Source organism: Boleophthalmus pectinirostris, unplaced genomic scaffold (genome assembly GCF_026225935.1).
Source record: "Boleophthalmus pectinirostris isolate CB_2022bp ecotype Guang Dong unplaced genomic scaffold, ASM2622593v1 HiC_scaffold_21, whole genome shotgun sequence".
Lineage (NCBI taxonomy): Eukaryota > Metazoa > Chordata > Actinopteri > Gobiiformes > Gobiidae > Boleophthalmus > Boleophthalmus pectinirostris.
Genome location: NW_026571175.1, coordinates 9,670,150 through 9,697,235, shown reverse-complemented (window position 1 = coordinate 9,697,235; position 27,086 = coordinate 9,670,150). Strand labels below are relative to the sequence as shown.

Sequence of the window (27,086 nt, the reverse complement as noted above, 5' to 3'; positions counted from 1 at the left end):
GCGCAACAGGCAGCAGCCGAAGCGAAGGACTGCGAAACTAAAGATGAGAACTGAAGCTGGATTTTAATTATTTCGGTGCAGAAACTTCAACAGCTGCTTTCAAATTTTAAAGACATCTGGAAGTTTATTTCTTTGCAAGAGCCAAATGTGAAGTGGTTACAAATGGCTGCAAGATTTGGACACTGGAATTTGCTTGTAAGGATGTTGAAACCAATGGACTTTTTTGCAGTTCCCTGATTTTGGCAAACTATTTTCAACAAAACAAAACTTCTAAAAGACTTTGAATTGCGCTGAAACTCCTCAATTTTTGCGATAATGTTGTGGTACAAATTAAGTTGTAACTTGGTGTCACTTGCAGCTGTCTTGGTGGTTGCAGGCTGCATAGGAGGGGACCAGCGGAGAGGGGCGGACGGCGCAGTCAGTAGCACAGGTGGCAGTAGTAGTAGTAGTAGTAGTAGTAGTAGTAGTAATAGCGGAAGCAATTACAGCAATAGACGCTTCCACAAGATTCAACACGGACAGTGCACCTACACGTTCATTTTACCGGAGACTGAAGGATCGTGCCGGGATATGAGGTCTAGTAGCGGTAGTAGTAGTAGTAGTAGCAGCAGTAGTAGTAGTAGTAGTCCGCAGTACAATACGAACTCACTCCAGAGAGACGCTCCTCCAGAACCGGAGTTTCCAAATCAGAAGATCCAACAACTCGAGCATATCATGGCAAACTATACCCAGTGGCTCCAAAAGGTAAGGAAAGACAATTGAACTTCGCTCTTCTTAATTCTTAAATAATTAATAGCAATTATTATTATTTTATTCTTATTTTTATTTATTTTTTTATCATAAAGATTCTGATAAATTCAATACTTGCACGTGGATAAAACTGAACAATTTGACGTGGATGAAAATTGATCTATAGCTATCTTGATTCCGATGATTCTATCTATTCTCCTACTGTTTTCGAACGTTGCAACACTGTAATTTCGCCATTGTGGCACCAATATTTAATTTTATAGATTCAAAGATTCTGTGAATGAACAAATATATTGAATGTACATATTAAAGGTCTTATATTACACAATTATAATGTTACCTGCTCAAAAACATACCTGGAGTTGTGTTTTGTTTGAATTCATATTATTAGTCTGTCTGCATGTCCAAAACTCAAAATGTGTTCCAACTTGTGATGTCATGCAGTGGTAGTTTTCACGTTAACAGCTACTTTTAACCTTTTGCTGAGTGGAGATTGGAAATTCCAGGGATTGTGGTGAAGATGTACGGAAACAACATTATAACATAGATCGGAAAATAGTGTATGAGCTCTTTAAGAATGAACTTTTTTGACTTAATATTTGTTCAGGTTTCGATTGCGGGATAGGGCCAGTGTCTCGACATCACTTCATCTGGCTGCTTCTCATTTAGACGTTTCTTCATTCACTGCATTTTTTCAAACTGATACACCTTTCTCAGCCTCTCATAAAAATCTTTAAGAACTTTTGCCTGGGACGGTAATTGCCATTATGCGGTTTGCTGAAAAAGTCTTCGCCTGAAATCTGTGCTGCGTGTTTGAAGTGGTCTTGAGTATTTATTGAGATGTTTGTGTGTGCGTGGGTGTTTGGGCTTCTCTGATTCAATTTGTTTGTTACTCAACTAAACTACACCAGCTTGGTCTGAAAGAGGCTCTCAACTTTCGCTTGTTTTGACCCACAATTTGCATTTTTGGAACCAGTTTAATTTGAGTCATGGGCTTTTCCTTCTCGGGTTGACACCGATACTGATCTATACTCGCTATTTGGAAGTTGTGTGTTTTAATTTGGTTTTGCGCCAGATGCCCTCCCCCCCCATACTCTTTTTCAAGCTTGGAAGTCGGCAATTGTTTTTTTGGGTTTTTTTTTTGTTTTGTTTTTTTAACTATAGCAACATTTAATCCTGGTTTTGTCCTGTTTTTTTCCTGGTTCAGTCCTGGTGTAGTCCTGGTTTAGTCCTGGTGTAGTCCTGGTTTAGTCCTGGTTTAGTCCTGGTTTAGTTCTGGTTCAGTCTTGGTTTAGTCCTGGTTTAGTCCTGGTTTAGTCCTGGTTTAATCCTGGTTTAGTCCTGGTGTAGACCTGGTTTAGTCCTGGTTTAGTCCTGGTTTAGTCCTGGTTCAGTCCTGGTTTAGTCCTGGTTTAGTCCTGGTTCAGTCCTGATGTAGTCTTGGTTTAGTCCTGGTGTAGTCCTTGTTCAGTCCTGGTTTAATCCTGGTTTAGTCCTGGTTCAGTCCTGCTGTAGTCCTGGTTTAGTCCTGGTGTAGTCCTGGTTTAGTCCTTGTTTAGTCCTGATGTAGTCTTGGTTTAGTCCTGGTGTAGTCCTTGTTCAGTCCTGGTTTAATCCTGGTTTAGTCCTGGTTCAGTCCTGCTGTAGTCGTGGTTTAGTCCTTGTTTAGTCCTGGCGTAATCCTGGTGTAGTCCTGCTGTAGTCCTGATGTAGTCTTGGTTTAGTCCTGATGTAGTCTTGGTTCAGTCCTAATGTAGTCCTGGTTCAGTCCTGGTTTCAGTCCTGGTTTGGTCCTGGTTTAGTCCTGATTCAGTCCTGGTTTAGTCATGTTTAAATCCTGGTTTAGTCCAAGTTCGGGGTTGTGTTTAGTCAGGTTTAATCCTGGTATAGTAGATTAGTATTGGTTTAGTCCTGGTTTACTTATAGATCCCTGTTTAGGCCTTGTTTAGTTCTGGTTTAGTAATATTAAGTCCTGGTTTAGTCCTGGTTTAGTCCTAATTTAGTCCCGGTTCAGTCCTGGTTCAGTCCATGTTAAAGGTGCACTGTGTAACTTTCACGGGGAGGGTCTACCACCTGCTTGTCTCTGTGATGACATTACTTTTAGTCCATGTGAAATGCTGGTATAATCTTAGTTTAGTTCTGGTTTAATCCTGGTCCAGTGCCAGTTCAGTCCTGGTTTAGTCCCAGTTTAGTCCTCAAAACAAGTCAAGCAGGTGTTCTCAAGTACATTACAGTCTAGTCCTGGTTTAGTCCTGATTTTATCCTGGTGTAATCCTGGTTTAGTCCTGGTTTAGCCCTGGTTTAGTCCTGGTCCTGTGCCAGTTTAGTCCTGGTTTAGTCCTGATTTAGTCCTGGTTCAGTGCCATCTTAGTCCTGATTCAGTCCCAGTTTAGTCCTGCATTAATCCTGGTTCAATCCATGTTAAGTCCTAGTTAAGTCCATGTTGAATCCTGGTTTAATCCTGGTTTAGTCCTGATTTAGTCCTGGTCCAGTCCCAGTTTAGTCCTACTTTAGTCCTGGTTCACTCCATGTTAACCCCTGGATTAGTCCATATGAAATCCTGGTATAATCCTGGTGTAGTCCTGGTTTAGTCCTGGTTTAGTCCTGGTCCAGTGCCAATTCAGTCCTGGTTTAGTCCTCAACACAAGTCAAGCAGGTGTTCCAAGTTAAAATGCAATTTCAAAACCGTATTGTATTACTGCTAATACATTGTGGTTATTTGACAAGACTCGAAGCTGACAATTTGGTGAAAGAGGTCTTGGATTGCACTGTACCTTAAATGTTTTTCTTTTGAATCAGGAGCCAAAAATATGAAAATGTTTATAATAATTCTTCATTGTTGTTATGTAACCCCACACTTTTACCTCACTGAACATTTTGTGCTATGAGACTCCGTAGCCTCCCTGAAGAGATAGCGTTGCTCTTGTATGTGTTAACACTTGCCCAGAGGTGCTCGTGGTAATAATAATATACATTTTATTTATAAGGGCTTTTCCAAACACCCACAGTACTCAGTTACATTCTCTTTCAAGTATGGTTAGAACTTTCTAATAAAACTGTGCCTATAGGAGCAATTTCCTGACAGCATGCTTAGTTACTGCTATTTGAGATTTTACAGTGCACTACTTGAGTAAAACATTTTACAGTGTAACAGTACTACTTGAGTAATATATTTTACAGTGTAACAGTACTACTTGAGTAATTGATTTTACAGTGTTGCAGTACTACTTGAGTAATACATTTTACAGTGTAACAGTACTACTTGAGTAACTGATTTTAGAGTGTAACAGTACTACTTGAGTAATACATTTTACAGAGTAGCAGTACTACTTGAGTAATATATTTTGTAATGTAACAGTATTACTTGAGTAATTGATTTTACAGTGTAACAGTGCTATTTGAGTAATATAAGTTACAATGTAACAGTACTACTTGAGTAAATGTTTTGGTTCCTTCCCGCACTATGAGTATGTACAAGTACCACAGCTTTATCTTGCAATACAAAGTTATTTCTCACTCCTTCAAATATGATTTAATTTTAGTTTATTTTATTTTTTTATTTATTTATTTATTTTTTTATACTATGAACCAGATATCATGTGTTCTTAATAAAGATTGAATTGAATTGAATTGAATTAACATATTTTTTGTCCTTTACAAACACCAGATTTTACAATTACTTTTACTCCAGTAATTTCTTGTACCCCCACTTTGTACTTCTACTTGAGTAATATTACTTTCAGGTAGTGGTACTCTTAATTTTTGTCAGTCACGTCTGTCTGAACTTGCCTTAGTTTTATCCTGATTTAGTCACGGTCTAGTCCAGGCTTAGTTCAGGGTTTAGTCCAAGTTTAGTCCTAATTCTGTGTCCAATTTTTAACCCTTGAGCCTTGTGATGTCATGCGGTAATGCAATAAGTGCTCCACTGTGTTTTTAAACTCCATAACATTTGGATGATTTCAGCCCTGGAACTGACTCACAAGGTGGAACAGATCATTTTGAGTTTTAAGAAGTAGACAGACTAACAATAAAGGGTTACTCAAACATGTGTGAATGAAACAAAACACAACCCCGGATATGTTTTTGATGAGGTTAACATCTCCGGAATCTAACATGGAGTCAGTTTTGAGTAACACAGGACCTTTAAGCCTCACGATCGTCATGCTACAGGTCTATCAGTGAGTCCTGCTGCTGGCTCACGTTTTGCCTTGAGCTGTTTTAAATGCGGTGCAGAGCAGAGGTGGTAGCTGTATGTCACTTCTCCAGTGGGCTGTCTCTTTAATGGCAGGAAGTCAGAGAAAGTCCCGGGAGAGGGCCTGAGAAGAGGAGAAAAAAAAAAAAAAAAAGCTTTATTTTTGAAGCTGTGAGACTTGAACTCCAGAATCCACTGGACTGAAATAACTTCTGGTGTTTGCATTTCTCTCAAACAGAAGTGGCTGGCTTTGAAGCAACACTTAACATTATAATTCAGTTATAGTGGTTTAGCTCGGGTGCAGGAGACTTTGTTTAATAGTTTAATCCTGGTTAAGTCTTGGTTTAGACCTGATTTAGAGGTGGTAATCCTCCAACTTTACACCTGCTTAGTCCTGGGTTACTTGTCTTAGCCCTGGTTGAGACCTGGTATAGTCCTGGTTTAGAACTGGGTCAGTACTGGATTAGTCCATGTTTAGTTTTGGTTTGAGTCTGACTTGCCCTGGTTTAGTTCTTCTGGTGTAGTACTTGTGTTGTAGTTTTAGTTAAATCCTGGTTTAGTCCTAGTTTAGTCCTTGTTTAGTCCTGTTTTAGTTCTGGGTTAGACCTGGTTTAGTTCTTCTGGTGTAGTACTCAAATCGTGTTGTAGTTTTACTTTAGTCCTGGTTTAGTCCTAGTTTAGTCCTGTTTTAGTCCTGGGTTAGACCTTGTGTAGTCCCAGTTTAGTCCCTGTTTTGGTCCATTTATTGTGCTGGTTTAGACTTGGTTTAATCCTGGTGGTCTTGGACTGTTATAGTTCTGGTTCAGTACTGGTTTAGTCCAGGTTTAGTTTTGGTTTGAGTCTGACTTGCCCTATAAGACCTGTTTCAGTTCTTCTTGTGTCGTACTCAAATCATGTTGTAGTAATCGTAGCTGTAGTTTAGTCCCGATTTAGTCCCTGATTAGTCCTATTTTAGTACTTGTTTAGGCCTGATTTAATCCTGGTGGTCTTGGACTGATATAGTTCTGGTTCAGTACTGGTTTAGCCCTGTTTTAGTTTTGGTTTAGCTCTGATTTGCCCTAGTTAAGACCTAGTTTAGTTCTCCTGGTGTAGTACAGAAATCATGTCAGATCATAGTTATAGTTTAGTCCCAGTTTAGTCCTGGTTTAGTCCTTGTTTAGTCATTGTTTAGTTCTGGATTTACTCCTGGATTACTTCTGAATTTGTCCTTTGTTTAGTCATAGTCCCGATTCCTTGTTTAGTGCAGGTTGAGGCCTGGTTTAGACCTGATTTAGTCCTGGATTTCAGATTACTCCATTGGTAGTCCAGCTCCAGTCCAGGTATTGTTTTTCTTTGAGCCTGATCGGCCTTCTTTTAGCCTCGGCGAGTTTGTTAATACAATATCTAAAGAATTCTGCAACAGATGAAAACAGGTATTATATTTTCTCTGACAGTGATTTTAAGATTACATACAATGATAAAAGTTTCAGCTTTAACCCCCGGATCCCTCTCAACCACAAAGACCATTCTGACAAATCCAATACGCCCGAACATACTACATCTACCCAGCTACCATCCAAATTGTCAGAACTTGGCAGAACTCATGCTTTTTTAGGCTTTACGAAACTGGGTCTCCAAAGCAAGCACTGCGTACTCTCAGAAAATAATACTTGAGTAAAATAAACAAACTTCTATATTTGGTTGAGACGTTGGCGGTCTTAAACGAGATTTGCGTAGTTTAATCTGTTATTAATTGGCTGGATTATGCGTTTATCTTGAACTAAAAACTCAGGGTAACATGAGGCAAGAGTCTGTCCAGATAAGAGTTGAAGTTTGAGACGAATTGCAACGGCGGATGAAGATTAATTCTATTTACAGACATGTGGGGTTAATTTATAGCTTGTTCGTCACACTAACCTGCCACCGTGCCCTGTTATTCCAGCCCTTTGACAACATATTTCAGTTGTATCCACGCACAACTATTCATTCGAAATTACGACCGAGGAAAACCGGGATCTGCGTAATATCGTCTTATCTCCTCTTCGTATCTAATCTCAGCGAGCTCGAGGAATTTACAGTAGCATGTGGTACCTGTCAGATTTACGATGTTCTGGATGCGTATTGATTCTTTGCACTCTGGGGGTGTTCTACGTGTATTTATATTGGCGGGATGTTCGTCGGTTACCATGGAGACGCAACGAACACAATAGCAAACATTGTCAAATAAGTTTTAAGAGCGTCTGAAAACTCAAGGAAAAAGTTCAAAAGGGTTTTAATGGTGTGCCGTGTAACTTTTACGGTGGAGGGTCCGTCACTTGTTTGTCATTGCTCTGCCTGAAATGTTCCACAGTATGGCATTAAACAGCTCTGCCTTACATTTACTAAATCACAGATGGAAAGACAGATAGAAAAGCAAGGCGGTTTGACTGTGAGTGGGGTTGCCTCTCCATAGATCTGACCTGTAACTTGGGTCTGGTTTGGTCTCCAAATATAGAAAGGTTTAATACCATACTGTGAAATAGGGCTGAACAATCTATCAGTTTGGACCGAAAATTGCCATCTCAAACAACACGATTTTAGCAGCGTCAAAACTGTGTTTTTAAGGACAAAGTTTAGTTCTGAGTCGACTCAACGCACACTGCTGCCATCGCCTTGTCGCAGTCGTTTTTTATTTATGGATCTGCGTCGAGGTCGGTGCGGTGTGAAGTAATTCAACATCACAGCGCTAGGAGGCGAGGATTTAAACCTAGTGTTCGTGTAAAGTTTAACATGAACCATCTCCAACACAACAGAAGCACAGAAAAGACTCAGCATCATCAGCACATCCTCTGTCACAGAAAGAACACATATATTCCACTGAGTTGTGTCCTTTAATCAGACAGAAGCTGACCTGTAACTTGGGTCTGGTTTGGTCTTCATGAAGACAGAAAGATTTAATACCGTACTGTGAAATAGGGCTGAACAATTTATCATTTTGGACCAAAAATAACAGTCTCAGACAACACGATTTTGGGAGCGCCAAAACCACCTTCAACGCAATAGAAACACAGAACAGACTTTAGTTTTTGTTTGAGTCTGATTTGCCTTATAAGACCTGGTTTTGCGCTTTGTGTTGCATTTTTGTATGAAAAGTGCATTATAAATAAAATTTGTTGTTGTTGTAGTTTAGTTCTTCTTGTGCAGTACTCAAACCATGTTATAGTTAGTAGTTGTAGTTGTAGTTTAGTCCCGATTTAGTCCCTGTTTAGTCCTATTTTAGTGGTGGTTTAGGCCTCACTTAATCCTCAACAAAAGAACACTCAGCTCTCAGCTTTATAGTTCCTTCAAATTAGCCATGTGGTTTTCAGTTTCATTTTTGTAAAACGTAAACAAATGTGCGCACAGCATCGGTACAGGACTCTGGTATGATCAATAATATGTGCCAGAAAAATCACAATAAAATGTTTTCTTAAAATTGTTCAGCCGTACTGTGAAACATTCCAAACAAAGCAATAACAGCATAGCATTTGATGAGCCTTCCAGCGGAAAAGTTACACAATGCACCTTTAACCAACATATTTTCACAAATCTGTTATCAATACGAGCAGACACGTTTATTTTGATTTTCAACAAAAAATGTGAGAGTGACTAACTGAAAAACTAAAAAAAAAAATCATAATAATAAACACTTCTTTCTGGTCAGAATGTGTTCAGATAAAGCTCAGATTAAAGTCTAACGAGCCTCAGACAGAGCAGTGCTTACAATTAGCGTCACGCCCCCACAGAAAGTCGATGACATCAGCTGCGAAGTATCAATAGCTCTAGATTCACCCATTAAAAAGCGGTGATAAGAAATACAAGCAAAAACGCCCACTCAGCACCACAGCCAAGTCAAAATACAGAAATAAGTGGCGATATATGAGATTAGAGCAATCAAAACACGAGCCGTTTAGAAGCAATGGAATCTAATAGTGTTCATAGGTTTGTAAAGGTTTATCTTAGAGTTTGAAAGGTCTTTATACAGTCATTAAGCAAAGCACATTATAATGGCTTTCAGAAAGTGTTTTCATTTGTTGCTAGTTACTGATGCAAAAGTCAAAGTTTCTGAAGAAATAAATTCACGGCGTTTGAATAAATACATGTGTTATATTACAAATAAATCATTACACTTCTTTTTACAGCCCAGGCTATTCCTAGTCAAGTGTAACGATCTTTCAGCTTTTCTATTCTTACGGAGATTGCTACAGCTGAGGTTTTATGCCAGATGCCTTTCCGGACCTTTGTTTGTTTAGGCCTGGATCTGGAACATTTCATTTCGAGCATTTTATAGCCAGCCTAACCCAAACGGGCCTATCTTTATGATGGATAATGCGCCTGTCATTCTGTCATAATATTGATAGTTTCACTTTTTATTTATTTTTGATTTAATTAGACTCATTTGACTGAATTACTCATTGCAGTGTTCGCTGAGATATGGATTGGGCTCACGCAGAAATATAATCTATAATGTAACAGTCGTATGTAGTGCTTTTCCAGATGCTTAAAGTGCCCTTATTGAGCAATAACAGCTCCCTTGGGGTAGATGGACGGAAGTGAGGCTGAAGGTCTGCGCCATCGCCCCCTCCAACCACCACCGGTCACTCATGGGTGAAGTGTTTTGCCTAAGGACACAAGCAGGGGTGGAGTGGGCGTGGTTCGCGGGGATACGCCTCTATCCACTTCTCCCAACGTGAGATATTTAAAAAAATAACAAATATAAAAGAGCTAAAACTTAAAATGTCAAACTGGAGCTATTGGCAATGGTGAAAACAACCTGCATAGGCTCATGATATCTTCACTACTGTCCAAAAGCCACATGAGACATGAGGGACCAGGACTGAACCAGGACTGAACCAGGACTGAACCAGGACTGAACCAGGACTAAAACAGGACTAAAACAGGACTGAACCAGGACTAAGCAAGGACTAAACCGGGACTAAACCAGGAATGAACCAGGTCTAAACCAGGTCTAAACCAGGTCTAAACCAGAACTGAACCAGAACTGAACCAGGATTGAACCAGGACTTAGTGTTGGAACGGGCCCAGAGGAGCACCTGCGTAGACTGTCGGCCAACTGTGGGCGAAAGGACGGGTGCAGAGCTCCGCACCCCACTTTGCGGACACCCTGCTCCATGGGCTCGGGGTCCCCTCTCTCTCGCTCTTAATTCCAGGATTAGTCCTGTTTTAGTCCTGTTTTAGTCCTGGTTCAGTCCTGGTTTAGTCCTTGTTCAGACCTGGTTTAGTCCTGGTTTAGTTATTGTTCAGTCCTGGTTTAGTCCTGTTTTAGTCCTGTTTTAGTCCTGATTTAGTCCTGTTTTAGTCCTGTTAGTTGTTTAGTCCTGTTTAGTCTGTTCTTTTGTCCTTTTAGTCTGTTTAGTCTGTTAGTCCTGTTTTAGTCCTGGTTCAGTCCTGTTTTTAGTCCTGGTTTAGTCCTTGTTCAGTCCTTGTTTAGTCTTGTTTTAGTCCTAGTTTAGTTCTGTTTTAGTCCTGTTTTTTAGTCCTGGTTTAGTCCTGTTTTAGTCCTTGTTCAGTGCTGTTTTTTCAGTCCTGTTTAGTCCTGTTTTAGTCCTGGTTCAGTCCTGTTTTTTAGTCCTGGTTTAGTGCTGATTCGGTCCTGGTTCTGTCCTGTTTTAGTTCTGTTCTAGTCCTGTTTTAGTCCTGTTCTAGTCCTGTTTAGTCCTGTTTTAGTCCTGTTTTAGTCCTGTTTCATTCTTGGTTCATGTGTTGTAGCCTGTGATTTACGTTCTGTCCGTGATTATGAATGGCATTAATGTAATAACATGATTCCGCATCATTTTGAGTAAAAAAAGACCTGGCGCCTTTATGTTTATACTGAAAAGCAAGTTTATTTTTTTTTATTTTCCCCACTACACCACTGGACACAACAACAGTTTGGACGAGAGCCACTGACGCCCAGCTATAACCCTGCTATAGCTCCCGAGATCAGATAAGAGCCTGACTATAGCCTGACAATATCCAGTATTAAGGCTTGTTTCTGTTCGCAAAGACGAATCCCAAACCCATAAACGATTAAAGTTACTTGTTACTTAGAAAACTGAAACATTCAAGCAAAAGAACAGACCCAAACATTCAAAATTCTGGAACGGAGGCAACTCAAGGCACAAGTAAACATACTGTAATTTTATTGGAAAACTGTGAGTAACCTTAGAATATCACAAAATTTGAAAAAGTCAAGAGAAATTTGACAAATCAAAAACACTCAAATACATGTGACATCAGAGCTGAGTTTAAAAACATTTAAATTAAGTTTTGTGGTGTTTGGTCATTTAAGAATTTTTTGTTTTTACCAGATATATTACACATTTCATCATAAAATTCGTTAACTAACATGTGTATGTTGGAAATTCATAATGTGCATAGGTTTTTTGTCGTAATGTCAGATCAGTTTAATCTTTTAAATCATTGAAAATTGATGACGTTTGCTTCATTTTACCTCCATCTACCTCCATTCCAGACTTTTGTACATTCTGATGACATCGAATTTTAAAGGGTTTACCCACACGTCCACAAAACTTGAATTCTTTGCTTTCTCTGCCCGACCCCCTCTGCTCCAACCCCTTTTTTATAGAAACATTTCCACACCATTTTTACCATCTCCATCAGCAGCTCGCGGCCACGTGTTTTTCTGTACAGCTCCCCGAAGTGATCTACGAGTCAAGAGAGGTGCAGGCTGCAATAACACGCCTTTATCTTTGCTCAGCGGACCTCAACCTCCGCGATAGTACCAGCGATGCTAAGAAAACATCTCATCGACTATTTCTCTTGAATAATGACACCTCTGGAGTCACCTACATGCTCAAATTGAGTGAAAACGTCTGCCAACACTACCACCAAAACCTACCACCATACTTCTTTCTCTGACATTTGCGGTATTTTGCAAGACCGCCGATTTGTCAGAGCAATTCGAATAGGCGATAATGAAAAATCTGGGGTTGTCAAAGCGGTGTTGTTGTAGAATGAGAAATCGCTTGTTCTAAATGGCCTCAAAATACGCACGATTAGCATAGCATCAAAATTAGCCGTGGCGTTTGAAGAGGGAGAGCTTAAGCGCGCTGGTAATGTGGGGTAATTACTCTGCATGGGGGGCCACATCAGGACGCAGTTAGCATTTTTCATCAGTGGGGGCAGTAAGCGTCTGCAGCAGTCCATCGATCTTCATCACGTCAGCGGTCTATGGGCTGTGGTAGTGGGGTTGGTGTTGGTTCAGGTTGGGTTGATGAAAGAGACGCAGAGCAAAGTGAACTCTGTGATATTCCATTTGTCTGATAGATAAGTGTTGTTTCTACAGCTGCAGCATAGACCACAAATTGTTTTGTTGCTTCCATTAATGTCTTAATTGAAGCTTAATTGTGCATTGTGTAACTGGGGTGTAACGGTACACAAAAATCAAGGTTTGGTATGTACGTCGGTTTTGAGGTCATGGTTTGATTCATTTTCGGTACAGTATGGGAACAAAATGCAAAACCATTTGTTTGTTGTTTATTTGTCCACCAACCAAACCAACAGTTTGTTTCAACATTATACAAATGTGAAAATAAAATAAATGCAAAGTGCTGTGCTGAAGTAAAAAAAGAAAAAAAAAATCTCAAATAAGCAACAAATGTATGGAACATTATGAAAAATAAATTCCTTGTAAACAGTAAACAAAACTTTTCAAAAAGTAAAGCTCAGCACTAACGGTTCCAGCAAGTTTTACTCAATCTTCATATTTTTGGCCAGAAAAAACAACTTTCACATTGTCTGCAGTAAGTGCAGATCTGCTGCAGTTACAATGTCCCCAGCGGTTGAAAATAACCTCTCGCTAAGGACAGACGTGGCAGGTATGGTAGGTCAGGAGCGGGACTGCGGGAAACACTGCCATCCCAATCATGGACGAGTTCCCTCGTGAATATTAAAGGGCCGAGCCTTCTGTGTAGTAGCGGAATGTAAACACACACACAAATTGCGTGAAGTCACTCGTGCACAGTCCTGCCCCGAACCGAACGTCCTGTACCGAACAGCACAACACATATACAATTACACTCCTATGTGTAACTTTTCTGACTTGATGTCCGTCGACTTTTTGTTTCTATGGACATGTTATTGCTCTGCTTAGAATACTCCACAGTATGAAATTAAACAGTTCTACCTTACATTTTTTCAGTTGCAGGTGGTTTTATTGTTCAAAAATAGCGACAAAAACAGACATTCGGACAGCGAGTGGGGATGCATCTCCATGAAGATAGCAAGGTTTAATACCATACAAACACAGACAAAACAATAACATCTCCATGGAGAAAAGAAAAGCATTTGACAAACCCTCCACCTGAAAATGTACACAATGCACCTTTAAAGATGTTAGTTTTCTGGTGTTGTTGCTTTGAATGTTCCAATTTTGTGTTTTCTTACTGACAGGTTTTTACCCTGGTTTTTACTCACAGTAATTTAGTACTGTGAGTGGGGCCACCTCTCCACAGATTTGGCCTGTAACTTTAGATGCATCACCTGCTTGTCGCCATGGAAATAGATGTTATTGCCAGTATATACCATTAAACACATGCAGTAACTTTCCACAGAGACAAGCTTCCACCAGATCTGTGGACAGTAAGAACGCAGGTTTTTCAAGGCACTTTGTTTTTAGCAATAAATACAAATGCGACTGAACAAATATGACATGGATAAGTTTAATGCCATATTGTGGAACATTTCAAGCAAAGAACTAACATCTCCAAGCAGGTGGTGAAACTACTGGGAAAAAAAAAAAAAAACTACATCATGCATTTACTTTAAAGTTCCTACAGTATATTACAGAAAATTGACTCTTGTGAGTAGGGATGGGCATTCAAATAGAAATTTTCTTAATCGATCGTTGGAAGAATTAACGATCGATTATCGAATTAATCATTAACGTTTTTATATTAAAATGATCATCATTATTATTACTATCTGCACTACTAATCTGCATAAATAAATTCAACTTTACGACATATAAACCGTAACGACTCTAGAGCCACATCAATCCGTTTGACATTATAATGTGTTTAATTCAGTTTTGCGCAACTCTCACAGAAACGAAACTTAAAACCGCATCGCTAATTTGCATAAACTCAGCGAAGATAAAACTACAGCTCTTGTGTCGCTGATGCGGTCAATTTCTGTCGGATTAAAAGACATGACTCAGTGGAATACAGGTTAGTGTGACCATATTTGTGTTTGTCAAAACCAGGACACTGTACGGGGGGAGGGAGGTGGGGACTCGTCATCGACATTGCGCGACTCTCACCTGGTAAAACTTTTTCCCACTGGACACCGAAACATATGTGCTGCTTTGTTCACTGTGCACATGGACTCACACTTGTCCCAAACGCAACAGAAAGCGTGGAATTTCTTGTACAAATCATCGTTAAATACACATTTGTGCTTCGGTACGCTGCAGACTGACCGAATGTTTGTGTTTGCTCGCTCCTTCTGAGTGCAGAGAGACACATGTACAGACCCTGTTTGGTCACGCTACACACAGCAACCTACATTCGGTTTGTCGATTAAAATTAACGTAATCGATGAAATTCTTAATGATCAATTATCGATTAATCGATTAATCATGTCCATCCCTACTTGTGAGCTTTAAGCCATGTCACAAAGCTGTCACCTCATCAAAAACAGACCTGGAGTTGTGTTTTGTTTCATTCGTTTGTTTGAATAACCCTTTATTATTAGTCTGTCTACATCCCCAAAGCTGAAAAATCTCTGTTCTGTTGATGATGAAGAGACAACATTATAACATAGATCAGAAAACAGTGCACTATGGGACCTTTAAGTCTTGATTTAGAGCTGGTTTGGTGCTGGCTTCTGTGACCGTCCAAACCGCAGTCTAGCCTTTACAGATGTTGCACAATATTTTTTCTGGTGTGGAAAATGTTCACCTAGCTATCCCAGAAAACCCTTGCGCTCGCGTCATGCCCTTAGGTGCTCGGACCGTCTCGGGGCTGCAGACGGAGGGTGATGGTGGGTAGGTGGTGGGGGTAATGATGCAGTAAACAGCTGTGTCTCCCCTCTCCCCTCAGTGTCCAGGTCCGGAGTATATGATCCTGATAACATTCCTGACCAGTCAAAGGTGACCCATGTTTGTCCAAGGATTACTCCAGAGCAGCCGTCCGCAAGCCCCAACCGCAGGCAGGAAACAAGCCTATTTACACGTTATAAATAACACGCAGACAGCTTTCAAACACCACTCGACACATGTGGTAGGATTGTCTTTGGGATTTTTGGAATTTCTTGTTTTTGTGGTGTTTGTGAGTGTATTCCATATTTGTAGCCCGAGTCATAACTCTCTAGAGTTTTAATTCAGTTCCCAATTGATCTGAAAGTCATTTTAAAAATAACATTGGACCTCTATTTTGAAGTTAATGTAAACCAAGGACAAAATATCAAATTATGCACAAATTGTTCTAAAATGTTCCAAGGATTTATGGGAAAAAAAATGGGAAAAGTCAGTAATATTTTTCTGAGTTTCGCAAAAAATTTAAAATTAAGATTAAAAAGACAAATAACGCATACACAAGTTTTAGACTTTTACTGTTATAAATACAATACCAGTCAAAACTTTGCCCTCTCATTGAAAGTTTTTTTTTTTTTTTTCCTGATGCACCTTCTGATGCAAGATATATGGGATAACATAGTAAAGAATAAGGGTAAATAGGACAACTAATAAAAAAAAAAAAAAAAAAAAGGTATATTCATTTATTTTTCATATATTCATTTATTTATGATATTCTATTCAAAAGTATCCACCCTTTGCTTTGTTGATAGCTCTGCAAATCCCTTCTCTCAGTAAGCTTCTTGATGAAGTCTTTTGAAATGGTTTCCACTACACAGATGTGCCTTGTCAGGGTCAAGAAATGCCAAACGTGCAAACCAGAGTTAAACCTGAAGGTGAAAGGCAGCTATTTTATTTTTTTTATTTTATTTTTGTCTACATTCCATATGTGTACAATTGGAGTCTACAGTGTAAAGATGTGCAATCGAGCACAGAATCTCCCGGTTCTCTCTTTCGTCAGCATGGAATCACTACCGTGACTAACCAATTTCGTGCGGGAAACACTGAAGTGTGTCTACAAACTTTTGGTACTGTACTTTATTTGTATTACTCAAATCGAAGTAAAATGATGGCGTCTGAAAGCAATTGTCCTAAAAAGGTCATCAAGAAAACGTAGGCTACTTGAATAAAATAAGCACAACCACTTTGATAATGGAACACCAGCACTCCCAGTCCCCCACCCACACCACAACACTGCTTAACTTGTCATTTCTCCCCTAACAGATGTTTTTAAGTATCTGCGACTGTAATGGTTCTAATCAAAGCAAATATAGCGCTTACAAATGTCCCCAAGAGTCTACTAGCATCTGGACAACTTCCGACTTTACACAATATGGTGGGAATCTGGTCAGTGTGACTAATATTCCAGGGACAGTGAACATTTGTCTTTGAGCTGCAGATAGAGCCAAGAGAGATTTGTTCTCCTGAGAATGGGAGTAATGTATCCCCCCTGCACTCTACAGACACTGGAGGTTTCCCCACTAGGACAACCAGAGCCAAACCAAGCTGCGAAATCTCACAGAACAGGTGTAAACCACGTCTAAACTTTGCTAAATATACCCACGATGAGGTCCAGAGTTTTGTAAAGTACTGTACTTTATCCTAAATTTGTGTCATAAGGTTTTCATGTTTTTCTAATTATTATTCGATTTGGTGGGATACAGTACATATAAGTATTTATCATAGGTTTACATCAGTTAAAGGTGCATTGCACAATTTTTCTGGTGGAGAGTCCATCTGCTTTTCTCCATGGAGATGTTATTGCCTGGAATGTTCCATGGTGTGACATGAAAGACCCATCTATCTAGAGTTTGCAGGTGTTTCTATTGCTCAAAAATACAATAATTCTCTCTGGGAAAATGTATGTATGTATTTATTTATTTATTTATGTATTTATTTATTTGATCCCCATTAGTCTTTACAGATATAAAGACTATTCTTCCTGGGGCTCAAAGGGTTCCATCTCCACAGATCTGACCTGTAATGTAGCCTAAAGTTGTCTCCCTTGAGCTACATAGGTTTAATATCGACCATGGAATGTTCTAAACCAGGGGTGTCAAACTCATTTTGGTCCAGGGGCCGAATCCAACCTACTTTGATCCCAAAGGGGCCGGATCAGAAAACTCATGTCATATATACTTAAAAAACAGCAATAAGTTCAAATATTTGTGCAGAGAAACGCAAATCTATTATAGAAATCTTTTTTAACTGATGAACTGTTTCTTTTACAAAATAATATAATATTATGTACAAACCTGAAACTTTAAGATAAATGCAATTTCTACACAATGTTTTAACATGAACTTGTATGCAAATAGGAATAAGTCAATTTTTCTTTTAAAATCCTGCACTCGGCTCCACTTTTCTCATTTTTGACATTTTTCTGATGAGGGTGTCACGGTCAACAGTCAAAACGATCGTCCTTTAAGAGCGTTTGGAAAGAGACAAGTCTTCATTTGTGCTGCTCTGGTGGGAGGGGCCACGTACAGAGACGCTGGAGACCCTGCTATGCTCAGCACCGCAGAAAATTAACAAGATTTTAATAGAAAATATGATTAAAATATTTTTGAAAAAAATCAGCTGAGGGCCACATTAAAGGTCTTGGAGAGCCGGATCCGGCCCCCGGGCCTTATGTTTGACACCTGTGTTCTAAACAAAGCAATAGCATCTCCATGAAGACAAGATGCTGGACCCTTCACCAGAAAAGTTGTACAATGCACTTTTAAGTCTCAATTTGTAGGGAAAAAAAGGGACAAAAGTATTAAATACAGGAAACCTCTACCTGTCATAATCACTGAAATTCCATTAAAAATGCAATGAGATCATTTGACACACAAAAAGATTTAAAGCAGTTTAAACCACATTTAAGTAAAAAAAATAAATAAAAATAACTATTGATACTTTGCAGTGACATCATGTTGAAGGTGTCTATGGTGGAATGTTCAGGAACTACCAAAGCAAACACTGTAAATAGTCTGGAAACGTAAGAAAAAGGATAAAGGATTTCAACGACACATTTTCCTTATGAGGATGCATGGTCCTGTTAAGGTGATTTCCAAGTGAGTGTAACTGAAAAAAAAAACACTTGGCAAGCTTGTGACTGCAGTGTTATTTCTGAAATTCTTGTTTAATAGCACAAATCATCTCACCGGTTGTTGTTCCAGCTTAGTCAGCTCTTTCTGGTCACATTGTGTTAAAAAAAAGCTCAGATTAAAGTCTAACAACGCCTCAGCCAACGCAGTGCCTACAGTTAGCATCACACAGGGAATTTCTGTGCCTATTGTTAAGTTTATAACATTATTATAACATTGTAGTTGTTAGTTAACAGAAATGGAATTAACTCTACGCAGTGATGTGGCTTAGCCTGATTCATCAGCTGGTTTTACTTCGTAGAAACCATCTGACCTCGCAGCGTTAGGATTCGTTCACTTGACGGTAGGCGGGTACTTTTTTTTATTTAACCATTCGCTGCTGTTTGGTCGTGACGTATGTAATGCGGCAAATCCCGTAGGAAGAAGGGCAATAACGTCTTTTTCCTTGATAAAATTCACCAAACATTCTCTTTGTTCCGGCTTTAAATCCTCGATCTTGGGAATTATCGCCAACACAGAATGTCTGTTTTCATCTACATCCATCTCGACCGCTTTATACTGTTGTGCTGTACCACAAAAGGGACCCAGACAGGCACTTGAGTTTGACGTCATGGTTTTCACAGTTCTTCACTGATTGGCTGGTGCACGTTCTACATCTTAGGAAGTTCTTGCAAACCGTCTAGTGTATTCTGATCCTGAACTAGTCGCTGGAGACAAATGAAACTAAGTGGAGGCACTAGGTGGCACCAGCCTGGCTCGGTGTGGCCCGGGATACAAACCATCTTGGGCAGACCACACTATTTGTTCTCTTTATGAAAAATGCACATTACTGAGTTGGTGAGGGCTCTTTCTACCCTAGACAAGGCAAGGCAAGTTTATTTGCATAGCACAATTTGTACACAAAGTAATTCAAAGTGCTTACATTAACAAAATCACAATAAAAACAAATCAAAACATAAATAATCATCATAGACTTAAAGATTAAAATTAAAAATGGATAAAAAGATAAACAGTACTCCCTTGGTTTGACGCCCCTGACTCTACTTATGCCATACCTGCTATTCATGTCCAAGTCAAAATTATAAACTTGTCCAGTATTTTTTTTTAAATGAGTGAAATCACTTTAAAGCATGATAGTGAAATGACATGTTCAACCAGATTTCACTTTAACCCCAATGACTAGTTGGTTGGTCGTCTGATTCACTGAAATAATGTGTATGACTAGTAGGTATGAAATCAGAATTCCCCTTTTGTAATCTCAAAATTGCTAACATTTCAAAACATTTTTAAAGCTGATATATGAATCTGTGCCTGCATAGTTAGTAATAAACCAGACCTAAGAGCGGATATGATTAGTACTAAAAAGCACCGAGACCACTTGAAAACAGATTAACTTTCTTAAATAAATATTACAATGGTTTGAAAAAGACCCAGGGACAGCAGCTTGTTTTCTCTTCCATAATAGGACTGCTTATACACAGCCTGATATATGTCCTTCTTAATGCTATCAGAAAGGCCCACACAGGGGGCTGAAAGATCCGAGCTCAAACCTATCTATTTTAGTGGCGACTTCCTCCATATGAAGGTTTATTTGGACTGATAATGTGGGCCAAAGCTAACACAGGGATGATGCAGAAAAGCTGGAGCTCAGAGGAATAAAAAGAGTTTCCGTCCTGACCCCAAATTTGTAAAAACGAAAACATGGATATGACTGAAGAACTGTACTGTAGTATGAGAATTAAAAAAAAATAAATAAATAAATAAATAAATAATAAAAATAATAATAATAATAAAATACTGTTTCGCAGAACCCCTTAAATCAGTATAAATGTCAATAGAAATGGAATAGAAAGAAATATTAGAAAAAAATGCAAAAATACTGCGTTATAAAATGTGGGCATTTCCTGTTTAATCTCAGTTTTCAAAAAGTTGTCATCTGAGAATTTTTTTTTTTTTTTCTGGTTAAAACTTTATGAAATTTTTATCAGATCAAGTCTATATATCATTACCAGTGTTGGGAAGGTGACTTTTAAAATGTATTCCCCTACAGATTACAGATTACACACACCAAAATGTAGTTTGTAACGTAATCCATTAATTTACTTAAGGTGAGTAACGTAATCTGAATACTTTGGATTACTTGATTTGCTGTGGAGAAGCAAAGACTTATATATATCGTAACATAAGATGTTTTGTCTGCTAAAAGAAAATAAAAAGCTCAGCCTTTACTTAATGATATTAAAAATATTATTGATAGAAGACGAGGAGACACGTCCGCGCAGCATGATTTAGTCCTGTTAAATCCTGTTTTAGTCCTGTTTTAGTCCTGGTTTAGTCCTGGTTTAGACCTGGTTTAGTCCTGGTTTAAATCTAGTTTAGATCGAGTTTAGACCTGGTTTTAGTCCTGGTTTAGACTTGGTTTAGACCTGGTTTAGACTTGGTTTAGACCTGGTTTAGTCCTGGTTTAGACTTGGTTTAGACCTGGTTTAGACTTGGTTTAGACCTGGTTTAGACCTGGTTTAGATCTAGGGGGATATAGCCCAAAATGTGAAAACAGGAAAACAGGAAAACACCGCCATGTAATCCATTTATTTCAACAAAGTAACTGTAATCCAATTACCACTCATTGAAACAGTAACTGTAACTGAATACAGTTACTCATAATTTGTACTCTGATTACGTAACGCCGGTACATGTAATCCGTTACTCCCCAACACTGATCATTACGCAAACATCAGAACTAATTAATATAGTACATTTTAAAGCTGTGGACCTTTTTGGACATACTTTTATGTTTATTTTACCTTTATTTAACCAGGAGGTCCCATTGAGATACAGAATTCGTTTTCAATAAAGTCCTGGCTAAGGTAGCAGCCAACACAATCAATAGAAAACAGTCAAATCTCAAAATATCACCTTATAAAACCATTTGCATCTCTCAAGAAAAACATACACAGGTCTCGGTCACCACACTCTTTACAGTTTTCCTGAACTTTTCAAGTGACACCATAGATTCCACTTTAAGCTCTTTCTGTAAATGACTCCAAGACCTGCATCGGAAAAGGCAGATTTTTCCAGCTCAGTGAGGCACCGAGGAACTGTGAAGAGTAACTGGGAAGAGGAGTGAAGCCGGTAACTATCTGAGTTCATATTAAGGAGATTACTAAGGTTATCCAGTATGGTTTTCTAAATATTACCCAATTCTGTTTTCAGCAATGTCCAGCCAACTCATAAGGGAATTACCAGCAGCACACTGGACCAATCAGGTGTTCTGTTTTTGATTTGGAAACCATTCTCTAAATAATAACGTTGCTTAGACCATGTATTTTGATTTATGCAATAGAATTGGTTGGTTTAAAGGTCCTATCTTACACAAAATTGACTCTTGTGAGCTTTAAGTCAAGTAAGAATGGTGTTACCTCATCAAAAACATACCTGGAGTTGTGCTCTGTTTCATTCACACATGTGCGAGTAATCCTGGTTTATTAGGCTGAACTCATCCAAATGATTCTAGTGAAGGTGGTCTGGAGTTTAAAAACACAGTGGAGAACTTCCTGTGTTGCGACATGACATCACAACATGAAGCAGAGTGTGTTTTAAGTACTGTATGTGGGGTCTGTGTGTTGTGTGTGAATTAAATAAAACACAGCTCCAGATATGTTTATGATGAGGAAACAACATGATAACAAATCAGAAAATAGTGTAATATGGACCCTTTAAGCACCTCACTGTATTGTATAGCAGATGTTTAACCTCCATAACTTTTCTGGTAACATTGTCCCTATTCTGTGGAATTTTGTCATTGCAATAGTAAGGACCACTAATACTGAATATGAGATCACATATAGGGATAATGTCATCTTCAAATCACCTAATCTCATCCTTTATTTAAAGATCCTATATTACACAAAAAATGTCTCTTGTGAGCTTTAAGTCACGTTACAATATTGTTACTGCATTAAAAACATTTGGGTCCAGTCAAGCAGAAGTAAACAGCAAGGCCAAAAATTCAAGTTAATGCATCTGATATAAAAATGTATTCAACAGATACATATGTACTGAAACTGTTGACCTTTTTTCTGTACCATTTTGGTTCTAAAGTTACATACGTTTTAAACAGACCATGTATGAAACATGGAACAAAAATTATTTCCCAGATTTCAGAGACCTGCAAATCATGCAAATAAACTGTTGTATTTCATCATATCTTGTGTTAGTCAATCTTTGAACTGTTGATGAAGGTACATGATTTTGCTTGGAAGGACTGACTTATTTTATAGAAATAATTACCTTTCATTTTGAAGTAATATTAAAGTATTCAGAAGAAAAAAGCTGACAAATTATGTAAAATCCTGCACCTTCTACTTGTTTGCACAATTTTCCCTCCGTTACTTTTCCCTCCGTTACCATGACCTTTCTTAATAAAAAATCTCATTACTCAAAAAGTAAGAGGTTTTTCAACCTAATCTTGTACCATATGGTAGAAAACTATATGAAGCAAATATTCAAACCAGTTTGTTAAGGATATGTAAGTGAGAACCAAGAGTTATCACTGTTTGGATTTATTGCCCAAAAAGTGCTGCATATTTCATTCCCTCCGTTACCGACATGAGTTTTTAAATTTTTTGTCATCAACTTGAAAGAATATCACAGGTTTAACTTTACCCTGTTGGAGTGTAACTCTTTCCTACATTCTGATACTTTACTTATTTCAATAGTCCCTCTAGTTTCTGAATAAGAACTATTTGAATGTAAAAAATCTGCCCGTTTCCCTCCGTTACTGCTTGACCGGACCCAATTCTGTTTTGTTTCTTTTGCACATTCGAGTCTGTCTACATCTGCAATGCTCAAAATTGTCTCTTCCACCTTGTGATGTCATGTAGTGGTAGTTAATAGCATTTTTAGTTCAGTAGAATGTAAATTCCAGGGCTGAAATTGTCCATATGATTCTAGTGAAGATGTATGTAGTTTTGAGAGAGAATCTGAGAGAAGAACTCAGCTTAAATGTGCAGTTTTTGTGTTAAACATGTGTGAATGAAACAAAACATAACTCCAGGTATGATTATGACGAGGAAACTACATTATAACATCGACCAGGAAATGGCGTAATATGGACCCTTTCATTTATTTCACTTCGATTCTCAGTCTAGACTCTTAAGGCATTTTGTATTTGCCTTCAGTCAACATAGTACATAAAATACAACAGCGGCCATGACCCCGTCCATCACTCATGTTGGTGAATTGTCCTCTTGTGCGCACTGTAAGCACTTGTGTTTTAATTAGACTCACTTTTGGCCTGCTCCAAGCTGAATTTATGGCTCTCCTTCTCAAAAGCGTGTTGTTGCTTTGTAGCTTGGCACTCCTTGATGCTCCAGTGAAATACAGCGTTTCCTGTTATAGGTTTGTGTTTCCAAACACCCCTGAGTCCGCCTTAAATGGGGCTAATTTTTCTTCATCGGGTCGGCTGCACGAACAATCAGAGGGAGTGAGTATGAACTTGAAAACCTGGAGCAGTCAGAATGGTAAGAAGTAAAAAAAAAATGAAGGATCGGTGAAGTCTTGTAGTACAGTGAGGATTGAATCGTTTTGGAGGGAAAAAAAACGAAGATCAGTAGTCCTACGAGGCGACTGTAGCTCCGTTGGAAGAGCGTTAGCCCACTGAGCCGAAAGTTGGAGCAGTCAAATCCCGCTCTCAACATCAAAATCACTGGTTGACAACATCACTGGTCAAATCTACTGACCCACAGGTTGGCGGTGTGATTCCAGCTCTCACAAATGAATGCTGTCATTGTGTCCTTGGGCAAGACCCACTTAGCCCCTAGTGTAGGGGTGTCAAACTCATTTTGGTCCGGCAGTCGTATTCAACTTACTTTGATCCCAAAGGGGCCGGATCAGAAAACTCATGGCATATATATCCCAAAAATAACAATAAGTTCAAATATTTGTGCAGAGAAACACAAATCTATTACAGAAATCTTTTTTAATTGATGAACTCTTTCTTTTACACAATATTATAATATTATGAACAACCTGAAACTTTTAAGAAAAATGCAATTTCAACACATTGTTTTAACATGAACTTGTATGCAAATAGGAATAAGTCAATTTTTCTTGGAAAATCCTGCACTCGGCTCCACTTTTCTCATTTTTGACATTTTTTCTGATGAGGGTGTCACGGTCAACAGTCAAAACGATCGTCTTTTAAGAGCGTTTGGAAAGAGACAAGTCTTCATTTGTGCTGCTCTGGTGGGAGGGGCCACGTACAGAGACACTGGAGATGCTGCTATGCTAAGCTGCACAAAAATTACCAATATTTTAATAGAAAATATAATTTAAATATTTTAGTTGAAAATCAGTCGAGGGCCAGATTAAAGGTCTTGGAGGCCCGATCCGGCCCCCGGTCTCTATGTTTAACACCTCTGCCCTAGTGTCTGTGAAAAGTGCTATATAAAAATGTGACTATTTACCATGACCATTTAGTCCAAGTCTTGCTTACCAACAATTCGATCCCAGCTAAGACCAGAGCATTTGGCCCACCTTGCCTTTGTATTATGCGTGAGGGATTGGTGGTAGTGGTTGCATATCAGCAGTCCTGTTTCTATCTGTCTTCTATCTGTCTTCCCCAGGGCTGCGTTGGCTGTTGGTCTTGGTGTTAGAGAGAAATTGGTTTTAAAATAAGATAATATTAATCATTTATGTGTTCAAATGAGTTTGCATCGTGGCATACCTTTTGTAACGATGCAGTGGGTTGTTAAAAGCACTGTACTGGACTGCACTGCAGGCACATTTTTTTATTTATCCTGTATAACTTTTGTTTTCTGGTCAAATAGTTGTATACGTCATTCACTGGAGTTGTGTCATTGCAATGGCATTGAACACTGGTATTGAGTAACAGAGCACTTCATTTTAATGGGTATGAGATCAGAAAGCAATAATGTGGTCTCCAAAATCACCAAATTAAAGTCTCAAAACACAACATTTTTAATAAGCAATAAGATGTAAGTCTGATATTATGTTGTTCATATTGAAACTTTGCAGTGACATCACGATGGGGATGTTTTATGTGTATCTCTATTGGCAGAATGTTTATCAGTTGCCATGGTGACACAATGCACACGTAAACAATAACGACCAAACATGTTTTAAGGAAGTTTAAGATACTCAAGAAAAAATACAAAATGGAACAGGAGCCTGTGATCATTACAAGTGTTCATGTTCCTGTTTAAGAGTTTGAGTTTTAACAAAAAGGTGAAAGTTACTAACTACAAAACTAGTTCCAGTGAAGTCAGCTCTTTCTTCGTCCAGATTGTTAAAATAAAGCTCAGATTACAGTCTAACTTGAGTAACAGAATTTCTAACACCGCAGGGCTTTCGGTTAGCATCACACCCCCAGGAAATATTGATGACATCAGCTGCAAAGTATCATGACGTAGGTGTTGCTTTTGTAGTGTACTTTATTATTGCTATGATAATAAAAGCAATAGAGTAGGAATGGTACAAATTTTGATATCTAAGTAAACTCAACCAGACGTGCAACCTTGTCGCTTTTCGGCTACAATCGCCTTTTTCTTGGTCCATTGGGTCATGCATGTGAATCGCATAGAACCGGAGAGTTTTAACCCCAACACAAACATGATCCAAACTTTCTTCACCATTTTGAGCGTCATCTCGTCAAAAGGTTGACCCAACGCGCATGTGCTGAAAGACCGGAATTCTTTTTTAAGAAGAATAAACGTTTACATGATCGCAGAATAAATTTAATTGGCTTTAAAATGGGAATAAACCACCCACTTAATTTGGATTTAAGTTTAATTCCGGTAAGTTTAATTCTGAATAATCATTCGGAATTGAGTGTTTACATGGCATTTTTTAAAGCAAAATAATTTTTTATTCCAAATTAATAAAAAAAAATCCCCCCTGGACACTGGCACCCTTTTTTCTCTGAGGAGTTTGCAGGTCTGGTCAACACAAAATAATAATATTTGCTTATTTTTCCATGTGGTCTTAATACGAGTTCTGATAACGTCAAATTGTATTCAGTTATGTCATTTTTTATTTACTTTTTTTCAGTACTTGTACAAATGAGTATCTAGTTTCTATACTAGTTTTAGTGTTGATAAGAATCAGATTTTGACAACTTTTGACAACCTTAATGTACACTTTGCTGAACAGCCGAAAGGTCTTTGTTTTGCGCCCGTATCTGTACGACTGCATAGGCTCACTGATTAGGGCCCAAATAATAGTCAGAGAGTGAAAGTTTATCTGCGCTAGAGTCAATCTCAGAGCAAATATTGTGGTGTTATCGCAGTCTACCAAATCAGGCCTGTTTGAAATATGGTCCCAAAACCCTTATGTTATCAATGTTGAATTTGGGTTGCGATAAAAACAAAAAAAAGATTATAATATTAGTCAGCCGTATCTGCTCTCTTTGTTTTCTTATTGCCCCCAGGTTCATTTAAGATGGCGGCTCTAAATCAAGAACTGATAAAGGTGGAGGGGCTGGAAAAAGCATTGGAAAAACAAAGGCATATTGGAAAACACAAGAGTTATAAATGGATTCTGCAGTAGCTGGACTCAAATTGTAGGTCACGCCAACGTAATCAATATTATGCAACAGTTTCATCTGATCTACTTTAAGGTAGTGAGGTCATTCTTCGATGAGCTCTTCTCTTTTGAAATTATAATCATTCCCTGTCCTGGTGTTGCTATTTTACTTCTATGGGGTATAAACTTCTAACAACTTCCTCTACTTTTAGTCTCTCTGCTAAGTCGCTCCCCCTTCAGAGCGCTATCACAGCAACCCTGCAGCTGAAACTACTACTGCGCATCGCATCACGTCCGTCGAGCTGCTGTGTACAGTTTCGTGTCATGTGTTTGTATATTTATGGAGAATTGTCATGGGAGCGTGGATGATGTAGGCTTGTGGGCTGAACATTGCGCAGAATTTTACAGCTTAACC

At 38.6% G+C, this 27,086-nt stretch overlaps 1 protein-coding gene across 1 annotated transcript in view; it reads left to right on the top strand.

The window, feature by feature from the left end:
• The first annotated feature begins 315 nt into the window (after window positions 1–315).
• angpt1 (angiopoietin 1) overlaps window positions 316–27,086 on the top strand; it is a 142,250-nt gene continuing 115,479 nt past the window's right edge. The window contains exon 1 of the mRNA XM_020939302.2: window positions 316–744. Coding sequence (XP_020794961.1) covers window positions 316–744 — 429 coding nt within the window. The remainder of the gene's footprint in view (window positions 745–27,086) is intronic.